The sequence below is a fragment of the Crassostrea angulata genome, chromosome 8 (assembly GCF_025612915.1).
Source record: "Crassostrea angulata isolate pt1a10 chromosome 8, ASM2561291v2, whole genome shotgun sequence".
Taxonomy (NCBI): Eukaryota; Metazoa; Mollusca; class Bivalvia; order Ostreida; family Ostreidae; genus Magallana; species Magallana angulata.
Window position 1 is genome coordinate 5949087 of NC_069118.1, and position 22476 is coordinate 5971562.

At 33.2% G+C, this 22476-nt stretch overlaps 2 protein-coding genes across 11 annotated transcripts in view; one reads left to right on the forward strand and one right to left on the reverse strand.

The window, feature by feature from the left end:
* LOC128158427 (uncharacterized) overlaps positions 1-3054 on the forward strand; it is a 44384-nt gene extending 41330 nt beyond the window's left edge. For all 6 annotated transcript variants that reach the window (XM_052821246.1, XM_052821249.1, XM_052821247.1 and 3 more), the window contains 4 exons: positions 1320-1463; positions 1629-1802; positions 1920-2143; positions 2249-3054. In XM_052821246.1, coding sequence (XP_052677206.1) covers positions 1320-1463; positions 1629-1802; positions 1920-2143; positions 2249-2894 — 1188 coding nt within the window. In that variant the 3' untranslated portion in view covers positions 2895-3054. The remainder of the gene's footprint in view (positions 1-1319; positions 1464-1628; positions 1803-1919; positions 2144-2248) is intronic.
* A 7836-nt stretch (positions 3055-10890) lies between these two features.
* Positions 10891-14968, reverse strand: LOC128159382 (putative ankyrin repeat protein RF_0381). Of its 5 annotated transcripts, none has more exons than XM_052822445.1 (2): positions 14921-14968; positions 10891-12976 (listed from the first exon to the last, which is right to left on the reverse strand). In XM_052822445.1, exons 1-2 carry the CDS (start codon positions 14939-14941, stop codon positions 11945-11947), a joined length of 1053 nt encoding a protein of 350 aa, XP_052678405.1. In that variant the 5' UTR covers positions 14942-14968; the 3' UTR covers positions 10891-11944. The 5 variants fall into 5 exon arrangements, with proteins under 5 accessions (XP_052678405.1, XP_052678404.1, XP_052678407.1 ...); XM_052822444.1 differs by lacking the exon at positions 14921-14968 and adding an exon at positions 14211-14361; XM_052822447.1 differs by lacking the exon at positions 14921-14968 and adding an exon at positions 14211-14344 and having other exon boundaries at positions 10891-12989.
* Between the last annotated feature and the right edge of the window lie 7508 nt (positions 14969-22476).

Genomic DNA, 22476 nt, shown 5'->3' on the forward strand with positions numbered 1-22476 from the left:
GAGCAGCGGATTCTTTAAATGAGTTTTACGGTTAAGAGGCGATTGTCAAAAAGCCGCAGGTTCTTCTAGTGCAGTTCACCAACGGAGTGACACGAGAAGTGTGGGGGTATAGGGTAACCGTCTACCCCAAGGGACGCAGTCGTTTAACAGGTGATAACCGACCCACCGGCGGCTCATGCTTCAGTGTTAAGTTGATCATTCATGAAATGCCCTGCTGTATATAAAACTCGCGCTGGGGATTCCTTTGGTTGTGTTTGAAGGGATTTAAAGTTGTAAGGATGATTCTAACAGTGCGTCAGGTGGAATATCATGTAAGTGCTGTATTAACATTAATGCTTTTCTAATTGAACCTGTTAATTTGCAACATTTTAAGGGGTGGGAAAAATGATAGGTGTATGTAAAAAGAAGATTGGGCATTACATTTCTTTAATTGCCAATTATCGGTTAGGATTGCAGATGTGCAGAATGACATCACCTTATGTAGAAATTGGGAACGTGAATGAATTAAATTATGTAAAAAAAAGTTAACATAATCAATATTCACGCTCTAGAAATCTACTTCTCCTTAAAACTTTGATCAATGAAATTAAGGAATATCTCTAATTAAGAAAAAGGAAAATTACTTAACAGTTTTAGTTTGCCAAATTCATGAGTTAAACTTCAAGGAGAATTAACAATCTGCTATACCTGAGATCTGGAACGTGCGTAAATAAGTTCTTAACACCTTTCAATGACAGAATTTCAATTAGAGACCCGGAGAGCATGTATTTAGGAATCATTTAAACCTAAAACTAATTCACAGAATGCCTGTGTATATTTACCCGACAAAGGGGGATCGCGGCATTAATTTGCTGAAAGATGAGAAGAAATTTTGGTAGAACCCCAATAAAAGTGAGAACCACTATGACGTCATTGAACCAACACCAATTGTTGTCAACAGAAAAAAACATAATATTACCACCATTATTTATTTTAAAAATATGTCATAAAATTTGGTTCTTCAAAGCTTTCAGGTAAACAATTTAAATCTACTAAAAAGAGCACACAAATCCAGATGCATTAGACCAGACTATGGTAGCCACTCGATTAGCAGACGTTGTTTATGCTACAAACAAAACATCAAATATCGGTTAACTGGGACCAAACAGCTCTCTTTATGCGGATTTCTGTGTTTAACCTTTAAGTAAATTACCGTTATTCGGCCTGTGCATAAGAAATGTCCGATTACGTGCATTGAGAATTTTCTTTTCAGTTGATAAGTTCATATTATTTATATTAAAATCGACCTATATTGCAGTGTTTTTAACGTCTTTTTTCAGAATTCCCGACAGAATGGGGTCATGAACCAGAGAGTGATGACGGGGAAGAGGCGAGCAGGTGCCCCCCAGATGACGGGTCTGGCGCCAATGGAGCCGCTGTCTGAAGGCGCCGAGGAGAATCACATGCTTACTAGAGTAGAAGAGGTAAGTCAAACATCTCCCATGTTTCAGAAAAAAATGTCTTTTACGATTTAATACGTGTTATCATAATTTCATATACATTTACCTATATCGAAATGCAAAAAATTGTAAAGCAAATGTTAATTAAAGACATAAAATGTATTTGAACTTGTAATATCTTTGAACTAGATTGAAGGTAAGAGCAGTGTAAAGAGTCGCCCAGACAGTGGGATCGCCGTCAGTATGTCGTCCGGAAGTTACTCTAGTTACTCCAGCTCCGAAGCCACGAAAGAACCGGAAACTGATGATATCGACGAAGCCTGTCTTACGGAAACTCCAGAAATGATTGACCGGGTGGAAAAGGTAATTGTTTATAAATATACTAATTTCAAAAGTACTTGGTGTGTTCATATCTATAAATAATGATTTGGTAATCTGTGAATTACAAGCAATTTCTAGTGTTAAAATCTTTATTTAAAGGTTAAAGCAGAAAGTCATAATGACGTCAAGAGTCTCGTCGCCGCCATTACTAAAGGTCTGATGACGCAACAACTGAAAGCACATGCCTTGTATTGCTGGTTAACAAGCTTAGATTTAAGTCGTCCACCAAAAGGGAAACACAAATCCACGGCGCCAGCCACGAAGGTCAAGGCCTTGATAGACAAGAAGCTTACCTATGCACAATTTTACCAAGAGCTTTGCAGGTAAGAGCTTAGGACACCAATGAAAAATATTGTATATTATATAGCAAATTATTTAACATATGCTGTAATGATAAATTGTTTAAAAAATGTTGTTTTTGTTTACAGGGCGGCAGGAATAAAGTGTGAGAAAGTAGAAGGGTTTGTGAAAAGCCAGGACTATTTGCCGGGAAACACCGTTCAGTCGCCCAAATTCCAGCACACGTGGTGCGCGGTGCAGTTGGACGGCCACTACCGATTGGTCGATCCCTTATATGGCGCTAAACGTGACAAAGACAATACGCACGAGCGATTCTACATGGATCACTACTTTATGACGTCACCTGATAATTTTTTGCTTTCGCATTACCCTAAAGAGAAGAGATGGCTACTTATGAATCAGACATATTCAATCGAAGGATTTGAAGAAATGGTAAAAACGTGGCCCGCTATGTTTCACTTTAATATCCGTCCATTAAGCATGAAATCTGTGATACGGACATACGATGGTAAACTCAGCATTACTGTTTTATTGAGGAACGTTGCTGTGAATCCGTCCTTAGAGTATTCCGGCCCGGGACCGGAACTCGACGCCTACAGTTTGAAAGAAAACATTATTGAAGAAATCAGGGACGTTGAAAACGCCGAAACCTTCCATATTACTTTACCCCAAGAAGGAAACTATTATTTTACCTTAGACGCTCATGTTTTGGAAGACGAAATCGATGTGCCAGTATTTCAATGTAGAATTGAATATGTAGATGAGCTACTTTAGTTTTGCCATACCTAAAGGTCATCATTGAAAAATAAAATTGATAATCAAACGATCGGACAAGTCGAGAGAACATCCACGTGCTGAAGAATACCTTGGTGGTCGATCATCTTCCAGTAATTTGTCTTTCTGAAAGACTGTTATTATGATTATTATAAGAATGGTATGATTCATTATGCCCTAGGCATAGCTTGTTGAGTATTTATTGTTGTTGTGTGTATGGGATCGTTATCCTCATCATCAGATTATTTATTGACATTCATTATCACATCTTATTGCTAGTTTGAACAAAATGTTACAAGTATAGTGAAATTACATGTACCCTAGTCTACTGAAATTTGTACTACATTATTATATAGAACGTATCATAATGAGAATATACTGAAATAGTAACATCATTTTATAGTATTGGCGAGCAAGATCATTAGAAATAATATTTTTTCTCTCTAGGTATTGAAGCAAAGGAAAACAAAATGATATAGATAACAAATTAATTTTTGAATTGTGATGTTCAATCTGTATGGGAGTTGTTTTATCATCGGTATGATTGGTTTTGTTAGAAGTGCAGATTTGGTGCCATGCAATATTTGTTAAGTTTTCTTCTTGTGTGTATATATAGTTATATTTTTTCCGAAATCTGGATCAGGGACGGGTTAATTATTATTTTGTCTAAAATAATTAGCATCTTTACCACCACAGTATTTGAATATGTAAAATAAACAACGTCTTGAGTGCTCTTGAAAACAACCTGCAGACAATGGTCATTGGTAGGAAAAAAGGTAACCCTGATTTTCCTCTGGGTCACTCTGCCTCTTGCATATTGTCTGGACGCTGTTTTCTCTATTTAGTGTGTACCTTTTGATCAATTTAATAACAGTGTATTTTTGTGTGACTTCCCTCTTTTTGTAGACAATAGCCATAACAAAATTATTTTTATACATTCTCACATTTTAAATATTTTTTTTTTCAATTTTGTATTGAAAAAGACACATTTTCTCATGGTTTGCCAAATGCATGCATTGTGCATTAGAAGTCTTAAGTGCAAGACACGACGCCTTGTAAATTGAATTTTGAAAAAAGTATGTGGAGGTGAAAACTCTTTATTGAAATATATGGGTGTTGCATAATGTGTACATGGTGATAAAACAGTGTTTGCCAATATGATAAATAAGTCAGAATAATTATTTCATGTTATCGGTATTTAAATATTTCGAAAAAGCAATCATTTCCTCCTTCAAAAATTTACAATCGAAATAAAAACACCTCACACTAACAGCATTATACTACTATAAATGTACGAGAATTTTTTATTGTTAAGAAAAGTTGTTTTTGATTGCTGACATTTGCCTATTGCATGTACATGTATATTTCCATTGAAAGAAACTGACACCGGAAGAGGCGTGGCTGAAAACAAGTTGTTATACCTCATTATATACACGTGCTAAAGATATCATTTTTGATAAATGAATTTGAGTGATTTGTTCTATGATTGATAAGTTTATTTAAACATTGTTTTTTTTTTAATTTATGCATTTAAGAATGAATAGTTTATACATTTGAATATTCGTCCATTTTTTTCTAAGAACGCTGTGATATACCTTGGTTGAATTGATCATTGTATATATTTATGAAGTGTTATCATTCAATTGTTGCTTCAATAAACATATTTTGTAAAAAAAAAAAAAAAATCTCTTGATTTTATCTTTTGATTTGTTGAAGAAAATGAAAAGTGATTGTAATTAAATCAGATAATTTTTGCAGACATAAGAAATATAAATCATAATTTTTTTTATTAAAAAAGTCTTAAACAAAATCAAAGAATCATATAGTATGAATTTGATTAGATTAAAAGAAAAAAGTGAATTTTTTATAACTTAATACAAAACATGGACACATCTATTAATGATCGTTTAAATACAATGAACCAATCAGTAGAAGCCAAGAAAAAAATAAACAATGCCATACAAAGAATAGAAGAAGTGTACGAAAAAAATACTGAAATATTAAACCGATTCCGTGCCGCTGAAGACAGATTGAACAATTTTAATAAAACATGCAGAGTTTGAAAATCATTTAGATGGTATGAGCAATGTTTTTGACGGAATGAAAGAGAAAGAGAAGGAAATAAAAGAAAAACCACTAGCGCTTTAAAAAAGAATTAAATGAAATAAACGCAAAATGAAATCGATGCAAAGTCTACACGCTGCACATCTTTTTTAAAGATTCTGAAATAGAAAAGCTTACAGAGAAAAATGAAGAACTGGCAGATCAAATCATAGCCTTAAAATGCAGATTCACGAAATGTACAGAAACTTAAATTTCTACGGTTTTCACAGAGTTTAGAGAAAATACCGAAAATATTCTGCGTGATTTCATAACCGACTATCTGGAAATAGACTACAGAATAGAATTCCCAAATATCCACATATTTGGTAAGAGAAAAAAAAAAAGATCTAGACCAAATGGGGCGAAGTTCATTTACCAAGATGACCTCTTGTTCGCAAAAAACCTGAAAGGTAATTCATACCGCATAAATTGACAATTTCCAGAAAAAGATGAGCAAGAGAGGAAGAGTCTTTACCCAATTATTGAAGACCTGAAACGGAAAGGGGAAGAGGGGAAGCTCGTCCGAGACATTCTGTATGTGAATGGTAAACCCTACTACCCGGAGACCGAAGTAAAGCACAGAGAACCACCAAGAGTTGGCATACGTACTCCAAACAGACCAAGGAACATACCTCTTAAAAGCCGGCGGTGTGGCAACGCACAATGAAAAAATTACGCACATTGAATTTTTTTTTCAAAGTGCGTTTAATTTTGGTGCGTTTTAACACGGCAAATCAACTCTTCACCAGATTACCGACAGGAACTCGCAGGCAGTGTGTAACAAATAAAAATGAATGAGATATACAGTAGTTTCTGTACTTCACATTTTTAAAAAACATGAGGATTCGTTTCTTGTATTTTCAAATGTTTATTTATTTTTTAGTCTCTTTATACCATTGCAAAGTGGTTTTGAGATTGAAATAAATGAATCTGAATCCGAAAAAATGAAAATTTTTGGCTTTCAAGATATCATTCATGACAATTATTCCTGTTATTGCAATTTATAGAACTGAAGCAAGTTTTTTTTGTTTGTAAATTAATGAAATACGATATACAGAATATGGCTTTTTTATTTCTATGTGAATTCATTGGATTGGATTGGGTAATTTTAGATTTACAGGTTCTTTAGAAGAAATTCCCATCTAAAGCAACACGTCTAATAGTTTTTCATGTAACAAAACAAACTTGAACTGACAGTGATTTCTAATTGAACCATTTGTGATATTCACAATTAACAGGGCTTATCGATGCAATTAAAAACACAACCCGAAGACAACAAAGAGAAAAAAAGAGATACATTAATATTTTGTAATTAATAAATCAGTTACAACGTGAACTAGTAGACAGACTTTTTTATGTTAGTATCTGTAGTGGCATATTATAGTTCTTCTCAGACTCGGCGTCTGCCGTTTAGCAGTTTGACAGCGTATTATTTCCTCACAAAGCACTCGGCTGAACTCAACTATTTATCAAATATGGAAATACGGAGTACCTTTATCGCATAAAATATTCATCTTTTAACAAGTTTCACGGAACGGGTTGTCTTATGGGGACAAACATGATTCCATCACACCCGGCCGGTCTGTCGTGCGTAAATGTCGCCCACAACTCAGCATGCAAACTAGGACAGGGTGCTAGGATCGGGTGAACTGGAAAATCCGAAAAACAACACGATTTTTAATACACAAAATGTGTTAAATCGTGGCAAACACGAGGATACCTGTAGGTGGTTAAACTGATATGCAGTGATATGTTTCGGTAATTTCTACATAAATGTTTCATTACATTTTATTCTGTACATACAGCATCTAAATAAAAATTATTATAGACATATGAAATAAGCATTAATTTCTGTCTGTTTCACATTTTAGGATTATTATAAATCTATATTTGTATTATTATAAATCTATATTTTTATGACGGTAAGAGTAATAGATAATGTTTAAATTAAGGAGAGAATTATCTAAGTTTTAAAACTCGTGTCTAATCCTTTTGTTCAATAAAATATCTCAAATTCAGTTCATTTCATTAATTCATTTTTGCTGACATCCCTAAAACTTTATAGAAAAAGTATTTTTCAAAAGACGTGTATAAAAGATTAAGTGACAACATGGCTGAACGCATATGATTTATTCATCTTAAATGATCTAAAGGAAAAATTTGACTAGGTAATGATGCCAAGTGTTGACATTTTTTAACAAAGTGGGGTAGAATTACTTAGTCAATCGGTTCACTTGCCATGCGTTTTTCAAAGTGTTTCAATTTGTCTCATTCATAAAAATCGCTTGATGAAAATTTAATAATCAATTTCTTATTCATTATGCTGGATTATATGAACTCTAACTTTGACACAAGAGCGCCCACCCTCCGTACAATATCGGTCAAAAGAGTTTCTAGTACCAACAGGGGCATTCATCCACAAGTTTCACATTATGAATTCTTTAAAGCACTCCTGTTGTTTTCCAACACCGTTCATCCAGAACGGTAGAAAAACAAAGCACTTCTAAGAGGGACCGGCTCCTAATAGATAACATTAAGAAATTAATTAATTCATCCCGAGTGCAAGATCGTAGAACATTGATTTCTATTACTGAGACAAAATGTATCTTTTTGTTTTTTGCCAATAAAATGTCACGTCCAATTTCATTAAATACACAATATTAATAAAGGAAAAACCTTGAGAACATATAATTGTTTTTGTAAAGTTTCATTTCATAATATTGCTTCATGTGGAGAATTGGATGTGGACAATTATTAATTTCTAAAGAATTTTTTTTATTCAGAACTCGGAGATCAGTGATATTAGTTTCAGTCGCATCTTGTCAGAGTAATGGATTGCTTTGAATTTCACTTTGATAAGAAATAGAATAAAATTTACAAACATATATTTTGTTCAATATTTCATATAAAAAAATAATTAAATTGAATTCAAAGATAAATGAATCTTTATGAATTATGTTTAATAATTTTTTTCTACAAGAATATCAAACTTCATAGTTACTTTGATTTGTACCCATGTTTCTGGTGGGACGATAGAGGGTGCTGGCATTATTACGCAATTTGAAATTCTTGACATGAACAACCAGCTGTAAGACTGCATGAGTTTATGGTATCGTACGCATGCAAGGTGAAGTATCTTAAGTACATGCATTGTTTTAGGTCCTTGAAAAGTTAAGACTTGAAACAAAGACATTTATCGATTTGTTGAAACCCGATCGATACTCTTTCTGGTTGTTTATATTAATTCCTTATGATATGTAATATATTAGGTGTTTGAAATACCTTTCTCTCCATTATTTATACCAAATATATAAACACGCTCTAAAACGGATTAAAATTGTGTTCCTATGTATTATACGTGCCCCATTTTTTGATCAAATTTTGGGTGAAAAAGAGTGCGTAGTATACACGAGATTTCATACTACTCACATAAAATTCCTGCAAAACTAACAGCGTTTCGTTATACTATATCATTCTCTCTGTTTAACTTAAGTTATCTGATTATTACAATGTATATCATAAACCTTAAAGCATTGGAATAAAGACAAAAATTCGCCCCCTGCATTTGTCAAAATCCTTTATTTCAATGATTAAATTTCATGAGAATTAATTTGACATTAAATCATTTCCACGCCGTCTGTGTTATCAATAGTAAGCACCAACTGGGACGCTTCATTGTAAGGGGAATGAACGAGTTATAGTTAAACACTGGTTTGAGTTCTGATTTACCGTTATTTAGTTTGATAAACAAGTCGACCTTTTAAAAAAATCATAATATATGCGCCGTATGTCAATATTCGAATAGTTTGATAGCTGGGATTTTCAATTTACATGATTGTATAAATCTAATCCAGAAAAAGGATTTGGATTATTGGAGTGTATGTTTTACATTACATACCAGTATATAGGTACATGTAACCACTGATTGCATCAGCTATCAAAATAAATTTTCAACTTTCCCACAGATTAAATTAAGGCTGTAAATGTGTCGATAATATGGTGGTATAGGATACCTCTATTTAGAGACTATCTCATGTCGAAATAAACAATAAAATCAAGTATGATATCATATATTTCTTCTTTACCAAAATTACCTAGAAGCGTAGCACAATGTGCTATTATAATAGCGTTATTTACGAATCTGTAAGTCATGAATACCGCTGGGGCTTTTAAAATTTTAACATTACCAACATTTTTAAAAACATATTTGTAAAATTCAACAATTGTATACGGTGAAAGTATTTTGATTAATGATTATAATGTACTTTTATCCACATTAATATTGGCCACCTTATTTAAGAAGCTGTAGGTATCATAATTAACCAAATATATTATATCAAAACTATGGATAGTAAAAAAAACTCGATCTACAGATATTATTAAGGAAATCGAGATACTGCAATGATAAAATCATATATTATTATTATTAAACTAGAAATATCATAAAATTACTAGAACTGTGGTGATAAAAATAGAGATATAAATATTACTTGTGTAAAGGAATCTTCCGTATTTACAATTTATAATTAATTAATACGACATTGACAAACTGTAGATTCTTTTTCCGTATGAATATTGTCATCAGTATAATTGTTTTCATTGTTAGCTTGACAGCAAAAGTCGGCACTTATTGTATCGTTGCTAAATTGGAGATGTGTACTATGTTTTAAGTTTAATAGTAGATATCCATCGGTTACAGTCCTTAAGTTTCGGACCAACTTCATCCTCACAACAGTCAGGGGTGCTTGGCCGAGGAATGGAATCAGGCCCCCTAACTAAGTGAGGACGGTTCAACTTCCGCTTCCGGGGCTTATAAGGAATAACTCAGTGACCTCTGTCAAGTTCGCAACTAGTGTATTACATGCATTATCTTTGCCGAAGGCTACTGCTATACATGTATGTTTACATGGTCTGGTATCTTGCGGATCTTGAACACTGGTCCCCCTTGACCCCCCCCCCCCCCCACCACCACCCCAAAGCGATATTAGCGCTCTACCGACTGAAACTACAACAATGGGTTACAAGGACTAGGGGTCGCAACTCAACTCATGACACCAACTTTCTCTCCGAGGTTTTGAAGCGATTGGTCTATGGTGGCAATGGTATTTAGAACAAGATATATATTTTGTAGTGTGATATTCATTATTGTGCTGTACAAGTTAACAGATCATGCAAATTCAGAGGACGTTCATTGCTCTTTAGAAAATTGCATTTAATGTTTATGAATCAACTGTGAAGGTAAATTTGTTATTTTTTTTGGAATCTTGCAAAATGTTTCCATCTGATTTGAAAATTACGTAAGACATTCCAGCAGGAAATGGCCTAACCATACTAAAAACAAAACCATTGTGACGACCGCTGAGACAGACGATCTCCGGAGTGGAGCTCCCGGGGCTTCCTAGACTGACATGGGAAAGTCGACACCTGCTTCCGGTCAGGATTAGAAAGCTGACTGCAATTCATATCCTTCATTTTGTGTTCTATTATACAGCAGAAATATTAAAGACGCGAGGCATCAAATAGTATTGATTGTAAAAACAGAAATTTCACAACGTTGCTTTTTGAAATAAAATGCCACCGGGAAACGAGTGTCTAATTATTTTAATGAAAAAGAAATCTTCATCGATTTTTGGCTGAATGATACGGAGTTACACGCAGACTTCAAGGACTACAGTTGTTTGAATCTGTCTTCCGTTGATGTCTTTCGGTGGCGTATAATTATGCGCATTCTTTAATTTGATTATTGACATGGCTTTTTGACAGTCTACATTTCTGAATTTGGAATACATATTGATATCATTCATTATTGTGTTTAAAAATAAGTTTAAGTTACATTTGATGATCAATACACTGATGCCTTTTGATATAGTTTTTCCTTTGCTAAGAAGACAAATTGATCCGCCGTTTTTAATCTCAGAAATAAATGTATGGTAACAGATATGAAGATGACAATGGAAAACATTCAATAGCTAAAATTATTTGTTACAAAAAATTTGACGCTATACCTACGAGTATATTATGAATTTTTAATTTTGATAAAAAAAAATCTGGACCTCAAGATACACACCATCAATGCATTCAAAAACCACTGAAATATGTTATCATGAATTGTATATGTGATCATAATTACAACAGTTTCCTGTAATGTATATCAAATAGGAAAATAAAAACAACTGCATATGAATTGCATGAGTATTTTCCGGGGTACTAGTATTTAGAATACCGTTGAATGTACTATGTATAGTATATATATATAACAAATTAATCAGTTTAGGATATATTATCAAATATTAGCTTCGTTTCAATATATACACGCATTGAAGTAATAAAAAATCACTAACAACCAAAATGAACAAAATATATGTACTTGTAATTTATGACCCAAGTTAAAAAAAAAATGTAGTATAAGTTGTAATTAAAAAAATTATTTTAAAATTGGTTCCAAATCATGAATAGTTCTATTTAAACAATGCTAATGAAACCTGGATAAAATCTAAATAGGAGCATCTAGATGATAACATAAGATTTATAAATAATTGTTATTTCGCAAGCATACACCGTGTTTGTTTGTTTTAGATAAATAAAATATTCAGAGGTAGATTCAGCTACACTCAATATTCAATAATGCCGAAAAACAAGCTTTCTCATTATTAAAAGTTGTCGATAATTTTGATGACAAATCGACAATAATCAAAATCCGACATTTGACTTTCATGATTTTAAGTTAGGGTTTGTATCAACTGATACACATGAGTGATGAATCATTATACTAAGAATGCGTTGTGTAATTGATCAGAATATACAAAATTACGTTTGATAATCTACAAACTAAAATATGCTGATAAAAAGTAATGATATATCAGTGAGTAAAACAAATGTACAATTTAAAGCCAAACAAATGTACAAAGTACTAGTAAATGTAAATGTATATTTGTTAAAAACCATTTTTATTCAGGTGAATAGCTACTAAAGTGCTCCCTTAGCATTTTAGTCAATCCACAATATCTATATTTTTCAGCGAGTTGTAAGGCAGTTTCTCCCGAGTAACTCGTTTCTGTCAAACTAATGTTTTCTAAGTTTAACACGCACTCCAATAATTCTTCGCTGTTCTTTTCTACGGCATAATGGAGAATTGTAAAGTGATACATCCCATCCTTTGCATTGACATCAACGCCAATGTCAGCTAGCAGTTTAACCATATCAAAATGGAGGTTAACTGCGGCTAAATGTAAACAGTTGAGACCCTCAAAGTTCCTAGCGTCCAGTGATCTTAGGACAGTCTGTCTATTTGCGTTGCTGTGGATGACTTTTATGATTTCTATATAACCTTCTCTACATGCTATGTGTAGAGGCGTTTCTCCTCGGTTATCACATTGAGTTATATCCGCTTTTTCTTTTACTAGAAGGTGAACTATTTCGACCATTTTCAATAGTGTCGCCACGTGGAGCACCGTCTGTAAGTTTCCATTCGGAAGATTCAGACGTTCTCTGTCGTCGTCTGCTATGTTTCTGATAAGAGACGCGGCCCGCTCGGTTTGATTCTGCCATAGTGCTTCAAGAAGCTGTGAGTTGTTGGTTTTTTTCGGATAACTTAAACTTGTCCCTTCTTCCTCCCTGCGCCCATGACCTAATGGTCCATGACCTAATGAACGATGACAATGACCCCTAGAAAGGTCAAGACTTTGTAACGGTTGACTGATTCCAGGACTGACTGGTGTATCCCGAGTCTCACGTGGCCTAAAGCTCGAGTGAGATGAGCGGGAGTAAAAGTCATCCCCAGTCACACTCGGCTTGGACAAACTTAAGTCTGAGTAGGGCCACTCTTGCAGTGAAGAGTTGTAGCCATCTTTCACACTCTGGTGTAAACTAATGGCGGAGAAGTACCCGGATTCTCCTTCCGTGTTTACCGGACAACAGTCTTCTTCTAGGCTCAAGCAATTCTCGTCCAAATTGCTCACGTCCAGCTTTTCGTCCATGATCTTCAAGAAAAACCTGTTTGTTCATGAAGACGATAAATGATCTAAAACACAAAAATTCATCTGAAAAACCCAACATACCATTAAAAAAAAATTCTTTTGTAGATATATCGTGCCGCTTTAAATTTAACTGAAAATTTTCACCTTAAAATAGATAGGCATAATTGGATTTTCTACTTTCGTTTTGGACACATGTTAAAACAACTGTTATTTTTGGCACTTGTAAATCTCTTAATGAATAAACTGTAATACTACAAGTTCACGTTTTTTTTCATTCAATTCAAAATTTGAAAGAAACTATAAAAGTTTAAAAATAAATTATAGGCTGACTACCGGCATTAATATAACGTTAATATTATTGCATAATATTCTATGGTGATAACATGTTCGCGGTCTAAGTACAGAAGATACTATATCAAGATAAGTTTTTGGATTTTACATATCTATTTGTAAACCTTTATCGCATAATATTCTATGGCGATAACATGTTCTAAATACATATGATACTACATATGTGTATTAAGCTAAGTTTTTTTGATTTAACATACTCTAATTGTAAACCGGGTACTTTGTCTTAAAACTGAAGTTTCCTCCAGACATATATATATATATATATATATATATATATATATATATATATATATATATATATATATATATATATATATATATATATATATATATATATATATATATATATATATATATATATATATATATATATATATATATATATACCGTACAGCTGCAGTGTACATATGTAGATATAAACAATTTTTTAAAATAACATTTTATATGATCAAAAATATTTAGTAGGAAAATGAGTTTTGTTATGTCCCTACATGTAGTTACGCATGTTTTCTAGCTTCGGTTTGAGGGATTTGAACTTTCCAGCGTATGAAACCACCAGTTAGTGATTTATTGCTACACAAATACATCTATTAAAAAAAATTGAATATCTTACTAACAAGCGAGACGCTAAGGTATTTAAACATTGAGAAATTAAAAACATTATTCATTTTGAAAAAAATTCTGATGAATTGTTTTCTCATGCATCTTAACAGTCGTCTTAACCTCCTATTTATCCAAAGGGATGATAATCTTTTTTTTTCAGGTCATTTTCCTCATTTTGTTGTCAGTTTTAATCCTGCTATAAACCAGGAAAAAATCATTTATCAAAGATATCGTGAATTCATTCGATTCAATCCTTTAATAAAAATCAAAGACAAATTAGTACCTCCGATTCTAGTATCAATGAGATTAACATGCTCTTTGCCAATTGTTTGGGTCCAGAATTCAACTTCAATCATTCAAACTTTGATCCATAGCGGTTTTAATTCTCAGTCATACTACAAAGGGAGACATCGAAACGGTGGAATTCCCGATATATATGCATTCATACCTTTCGTCCAAGATCATGTCTCATCCATCGAAGATTTATTGAAATGATAGCGATGCTTTAAGTGATGTATGTGCACTTATTATGTTAAACAGGGTCACTTCCTGTATTCAGGATAGAGTACTATACATTCACAGGAAGTAGTACATAATTAACATAGATATTTATCATATCGATTCGACTGGGGTTTTTCCTCACATTTATATAAAAAATCAAACATTGTTTACTCATAACATACAGACACACAAATAATACATGATTTAGAATTTTCACACAGTTTGAGTTCAGTTTAAGAAATGTGTAATCTGTTCTAATTATAAATAGTGGAGTAAAATACATGTTCAAATTTCATAGTTTGAATAAGGATTATTTCGATTGTTTAAAATGAATATTATGAGCTTTTTCCGTTTTGTGACATTTCGTTTATATACAATGAGCTGACAAATGTATACATATAAGGAATGGTAATTCCATTTTGATTCACTTTTCATTGTAGTATGTATTTTTACTTATGATTAAAAATAGTAATACATGTAAAATATACATACGTGTAGAACTGTAAGCGTCATTGTGAAACTGTTTAGTGCGCCAGTGCTGCTCACACTTTTAAAATACGAATAATTGTCAGCAGAAATTCTTTTATACAGTAGAGACAAAAAGTTCCAAATCTTAATGTTTTCTTGTTAAATGAAAAGTCACACAAAATGACCTCGTAAACATAAAAAGTCTAATTGTATTAACGTTGGAGGTTGAACTTTGCATTGGTCCAGTAATTTTTGTACAAGTTGGCACAGAAAATCCACTTATTATTCCCAAACAAATATTTTAAAATTTATATCCAATGGAATTTTTGTAGAAATTAATGCAGACAAAATTTTTCACCGTTAGTTCAACCTTAGGCGTCATAAACCCCGAAAAGCAAAGCTATAGACAAAAATAGTATAAATAAAAATAATTATGTGCTTCCTAATACTTAAAACAGTCTCATGGAATATTACTGCAGACGTAAATACTGACAGGAAAAATATTCAAGGCATTGAAATTCCACCGAAAGCGCTATTACAGACAAGAATAGTCCCAAAAGTATAATTGTATCTGTGTATAGTACCAATAAAGTACTACTGAAGTTTACTTATAACAAAATTCCGAAAAGTATCAATATAGATAGAAGTGGTCCCAAAATTATAACTAAGGACGCATAAAATCCCAAATGTATTTTTGAATACAAATTGAATTGTCCAGTTCCCCCCCCCAAAGTACTTTAATATTTTTAAAATATCTCGCGGAGCATTTGTATAGAGTTGACAGGAAGCGAAACGACAAAGTTGTTAGATAAAATCATAATTCAACGCGTTTCATTGTAACGAAAACATATATTTTATCAAGAGGAAGCATAGATGATTGAGAAAAGGAAAACCTTGAATGTTAAATTTGGTAGGAAAAAGAATGAGGAAACTGAATGACAGCAAAAAAAGTGCTGACTCGATAAAAACATCACTCATAAAAACAAGGATGCAATTTTTCATTATGTTTAACAAGTTAGGGGCACTTTTCATGTGAATGAATACAACAAGTGCGATATTAAAAAAATTGTATAACGGTAGTAAATTCTCGAAATAATGAAATGCGCAATCAATTACAGTATTACAGAATTTTTAAAAAGCAAATAAAATTTGTCATATACAAATTGGATAAAATGTATTAAAGAATCTAAGTTTTTTTTAAAAGGACAGTACGTGTATCACGCTAAAATTCATGATTGTGAAATAAATAACTTTCCGCGAGAACGACTTTATTCATAAATTAAATATGACAGAAATATAAAGTTGATTAAAGTTGAACAGAGTGGATTATTCCTTATCTGATTTTTCTCTGTTTATTATAGCGCAGGAAGCTATCATTTTACTAAGTGGCAAATGACTGATCGTTTTCCACATAATTTTTATATTCTATTTCATCGAGTTCAATCGTACTCTTTTAAAAATAGAGAAGACTGTATACCTCTTTTTCAGAAGCCTAATAATTAATAACTGAGGCCAATGGGTCAATTTTGATCTTGATTTTAATCAGTCTAGCCCTTATTCAATATCTGCTGCTTATTAATTGGAGAATTGTTGATCAACAGATATCGCGAAGTAATTACCAAACATTGTGTGAAATAATTCAGTGTGTCTGATCCGTGAAAAGTATCATTCATATCTCTTGGTAATAGATATTCAAGATCCAAAAAGGCGAGATCTGTGAAAGACTTTCTGGTGGTAAAGAAATCTTTGTCGCCATTCTGAACAAAACTAATGAACTGACACCAGTAGAAAATGAATAGCGGACGTTTATATTGATACTCATTTAGCGGACCTGTGTGAAAACAGTGTCTAGTATTGGGTTACAATTCTATGCAGATCACGTATCGACAATCTGGTAACGATGGCCAATGATACTAATAAGTTTTCATTAAATCGCCTAAGTGGACTAATCCGCAAAGATTAGCAGGTACCCGGACCGCATAATGTTTCTTTATCTCTACGATCAGATCTAAGTGCTCATTGGAGGGATTAAAAGATCTCAGTGAATGACGTATCAGGAGTGTCTTCTCCAATATACTTATATACACAGGTGTATTTTTAGAATGTTTTTCTTTAAATGTTGAATGGTATCGTAAAGATGATATTTTTTATCAATTAAATAATATATATATTTAGCTATTTCAAGTAAAAATTCAAATTTTGCGTAATATATGATTAAGTATTTGTGAAAAATAGATTAGAATGTTTCAATTTTATGTTTTTAGAATATGGCTTGTTTTGTTTGTATTTTATTTATAGAATGCGATTTTTCACATACACAACAACACTACTAAATTTGTTTTTATTTTGTTTTGAAATAAAACTATGAATATCGAAATCGTAGAATTCAATTAGATTTAAAGTATAAGAATATCAACGACAAATTAATATATATTTACATGTACACAAGCTCAAAGTAATTGTTCAAAGACAGACAGGACATCTAAGAAAAATATGTTACCAGATATTTACATTAAAACTCACTGCCTTCTTTTTATGCAATGCAAATTCCCTTTTCCCTTATATTTTTATAAATTGCATCTCTATACCCGGTCTTTTGCACAACTCAAACTTTGAAACTGCTAAAGTAATACAATAGACGGTTTCCGGACGGTTGGTTATAGTACATGTATGAGTAGTTGTACTAGAGGATCCCGTCAACAGGGGTTAATCAGTCGTGTGACATTTAGACAGGTCCTTCACACACGCACTAATGAAACAATTAAGTTGCGACCTGCACTTTAATGCTGTCATTGGTGAAGACATAAAGAAAAAGGTACACACTTGAATCACAGAAGTTTTAGCTCGCCTGATCTGCAGGACAAACTGCAGGTTGTGCGTCGTTCAGCATTGCCTGTGGGGATATCTTTTCACAATTTCATCTCCTTAGTTCTCTCCATCTCTGGAACCATATAGTTAAAATGAACACTGATTGGTCAAAATGAAAATGTAAGTTTGCAACACCTGTTTTCAAACAAAGAAACATCAAAGGATATCATGAATATAGATACAAAATTTTGTTTATAAAACAATGTACTAGTATTCTTAGTACCAGTAGGATGAATATTTTTAAAGCAAATGGCCTTGTTTAAGCAACAGATGATTTCATTTGCCAACATTTTTCTCACATTATACTCTCATAAAACAACATAGAAATGTATTCAATATCATGACTATATTTTGATTTTTTCTGGTTAACCTGTGTACTGTATGGTATTACAAGTAAACAAAGACCCCCCTGTCGGGACACAGGATAATTTGTTAGGGGTTGCGTAGCGAGTGGATACACCTAATTAACGAAAATCGCCAGATTTTTCGTATTACGTGCAACACCTTATTATTATGCATGCTACGTGTGGTTTTTTTTGTTTAAAATAAAAAGAATGGAATTGACTTTCTACTGAATGTGAAATTATTATATTTGAATAGCGGAAAATTAAAATAGTAAGGATTCACTGATTTTGTATTGTTTGGTTAAATGGCTGGTCACATTCCATTATTCACCTATACGACAAATCCACAATAATTGTATGGGTGCTTGGTACAGCTGTTTAACGGCATTTTGTACATAACGTCTAGTCAATCACCGAGAAAATTTTCTTAAGAAGACCTTTTCGTCCTTAGCGCATCTCATGTGCATGATAAGGGATTTTCTTTGAGCTTTACAATGCTCTCTCGTTGTTTCTTTAATGATGCTATTGAGCGTGTTATAAGTCCAATTCATAAGTTAATCTACAAAAATATTGTTGTTCTCCTTTCACAATATCTGGTCACAACCCATTACATCTTGCCCTCTTGCATTGCGACAACCCCAAGGAGCAGCTAATCTCAATCGAGAGTGGGGGGGGGGGGGGTAACATTAGGTGATATTTCATACCTTTTTGAAGATTTGTGCTCATGATAAGCGAGAATTTTGGTAGATATTTATTGCGATACGTAGCCATTCAGAGGCCCTGTCACCTCAATTTCTCTAATGCTTCTATTATCACCAGATTAACACTGTCAACGGGATTTTAAAAAATTAAGCAAGTGCTTTTTGAAAGTCAAATAGATAGCATACTTGTTGGCAGTAAATCAATCAAATTTCAAATTTAGATGATTAGAGTTCTGCATGTTTAAATTAAAACGTTTCAACCAAGTTCAAGAGGAGCTTTCATCTCAAGATTTCGCCTCGGGAAATTTTAATGAGATTTAAGAGGTTGATCCCAGCGGATTATCTACAAATTAGGTTAGGTCAAAGAATTAACCTATTTGTGTTGAATTCAAAACTTAAATCGAACTTAAAACTCCAATTTGGTATACCACCATTTAATTTCATCAATATTTATACATTTTTGTTACTTTGTTTACATTCGTTTGATGAAGGAAAGACCAAACGTGCACCTTTTAACAGTACAAACATTCAGCAAAAAGAGTACATAGATTTTATCTCAGATCCAGTCGCTGCACTCTGTTACTTCAAGCTTTCCGGGACCTCACCGGTGCATCATTTGTTTCACCAACAAACAAGATATTTAAAACTTCATAAGTCCCGGTGATGACGTCATTATTGTACACCTGGCTGTCTTTACACCTTGAGTACCTGGGTACTTTGGAGCCTGATTCGTGCCGTGTAGACATTTAGACCCGGCCTCGTCCTTGTCAATGAATGTTTCACACACTTTACCCAACCCCTTGATCAATTAGTAGCCTCTCAAAACGACAGCAAATTTATTTCAAGTTTTACAATCACAAATTATATTATAAAAACTTGAATTCAATTACCCAGCTTATTTGATACGAAACAGAAGATGTAGCCTTTGTAATTCAAGGATGGAAAGATAAAAGGTTACGTAACAATTTCAATGCGACAAGGCCTACCATTTACAAGACACTGACAATTGAAAATTAAATGTTACCTAATACCCGATGATTTGCATTTTCATTAATTTCAAGTTTTTTTTAATTAATCGGTGCGTTTGGATTTGCACTGCAATTTAACCTCAATCTTCACGCGATTTTTTGAAGATTGTGTAACCATAATAATTATTTTATCGGAATGAAAATTACGAACGAATAATAATCTGTACACGGAGATACGATCGCCAACCCTATAATCGTCTTTATAAGCTTCAAACAATTATTTTATAATTGGAGTAAAATTACTTAATTTTACCTTACTTTATTTAAATTTCTTTTGATTATTTAAAATTTACTATTAAGATCAAATGATATGCTTTAATTTACTGAGAGAGAGAGAGAGAGAGAGAGAGAGAGAGAGAGAGAGAGAGAGAGAGAGTGTGTGTGTGTGTGTGTGTGTGTAATGCAATATACATGTAGATCCACCATGCACCGAAGTCAGTAAAAGTATACTAAGTAGTACATGTACAGGGAAGACTGTATGGCAAGTTACCTGTACTTTAGTCTCCATTGGATGTGACCCCAATTAGTACCGTGGACCCTCCCACCCCTGTTTATTTCCCGTGCTGGGTACCCACTAATTGGCTGTCGTATCGAGTGAAGAAAACCTGCACGTCGTACGCTGGTTTAATGATGGCCAAAAAATAAGTCATCATGCAAACGGTGTAATGAATATAAAACCCATTACCAAAAATATAAATTCTAGTTCGCTCAACGATATTCCTTTCCACCCTGGTCCGCTCCACCCACCATTATAGCGGGCTTCTACTCTGTTGTAACTAGCGTATTGCTACTGACATAATGGAGTAAACCTCCATTGAACAAACGAACCGGGTCTATTTTATTTGATCTTTTATATTTGAAATCCAACCCAGCTCTCAGACACGGTGTGACCTGAGGGTAACCTCACTGAGTGCAATAAACCACTTCAGAACTAATCATGTTTGGGTAATTGTTGTAAAATATACACTTTCTTGAACTTATTGATATGGGCTGAGCGAGGCAAAACTGTACTCTGAACCCCAAAACCATACCCACACACAAAACCAATGACTGTACCCACGCAGGGGTATTAATTTATAATTTGCTGGACACCGAGGGAGACAGATTTAAGTTGTTTTCAACTTTTTCCTACCTCTTGGTCTCATTTACAGTTATTTATGTTTGTAAAATTTAAGTCACGACCTTAAAGGAAAGTTGGATGCAACGGTCCAGAAATCTAACTTCCTGTAACCGGCCTTGGTTTCAGACAATTGTAGCTGGAAGAAATGAAAAAAAGAAAAAAGAAAAAACAACAAACAAAGGTGTTCAAAATGGCCTGAAAAAAAAATGTTTATATGTACCATCATTAAATTGAAATGAACAAGAATGAATTAAATTATTTGTAACTCTTCAAAGGGTTTATTAACCCTATTCTTTAAAGTGATAGCCATGGTTTTAGGAAATTTTTTGAAATCGCAATATGATATGCACTGATCACCGTGTTGCTTCAGACAGTTTTAATTGGATTGTGTGTGTGTGTGTGTGTGTGTGTGTGTGTGTGTGTGTGTTGGGGGGTTCCCTCCAAAATTGACCACTTGTACAATGTACGTATATTTTCATATGAGAAGAGACACAACTCTTGTTATGTCTCGTAGTGTTATTAGCCGAATCTGTTTTATAAATGTTGTGAAGTAACATAGATATTTTAGAAAAATTTAATTCAAAATGTTTGAAATTCGTAAAACATGTTAAAAAGTCTTGTTCCCCAAGCTTTATGGTTTATGGTGGAATTGGGGCATTAAAGTACCATTACCACTACTTAATTTTCTTGAAGTAATGCATTACATTACCATTACATGAGTAAGAAATGCATTTCTATTACCATATGAAAAAAGTAAAGCTGAATAAAGAGTATGTGCGAATTTTTCAAATATATAACACTCTCAAACATTTTTACAAGTTCACTTTCACTATCAGGTATAAAATTTAATGACTAATTCAATATGAAGATTACTGTTGCACTTTATGATCATCAAAGTTTAAACGTTTTCATCTTTAAAGTGCATCCTGTCGGTTTGAAAATCTTTCTAGCTATATTGAATATACCTTTTACAGGAGCAGTAGAAGCTTGGACTGAAAGATTGTTTGGCAATCTTTATCTTTGGATATATTTAGTGTTCAGGCAAGTATGAATAGAAAAACACATAATTCTTGTATTTCCTCGCACTCCAGACTAATGTACTTACAGAGACAGTACAGCTGAAAACATGCATATGTGTGAATAACTTCAGATGTATCTATTGTATCGTTAGGAAATAAGAAATAACGTTGATTGTAATAGTTGAAATACATAAAACCCCTTTCATAATTTATATATAAATTAACGTAATTACGAGCTTCCTGAAATTCAAGGGTCGTACATTTGTACCACGTGGACTTTGATTGACAGTAATTGACACGTGCTGAAAACTACACGATCTTCGTCCGAATACGGTCGTTATGCTATACGAGGTAAAAGGGACCCTCGAAACGGAACACATCATCACTTTCTCGAAAATTTATTAATGGTTTACCAATTTGGGTTCATTTTAAAATGAACAGACATAAATATGTCAAATAACCCCGCAAGGGGCCTCATTTACAAAAATGAATTCAGGTTG

Coding starts and splice junctions, on each gene's coding strand:
- LOC128159382 (XM_052822444.1), bottom strand. CDS start 14,240: ATGTTAATCTCATTGATACTAGAATCGGAG. Junction 12,977..14,210: donor CATTGATACTAGAATCGGAG/GTACTAATTTGT, acceptor TTTTTCTTGAAG/ATCATGGACGAAAAGCTGGA.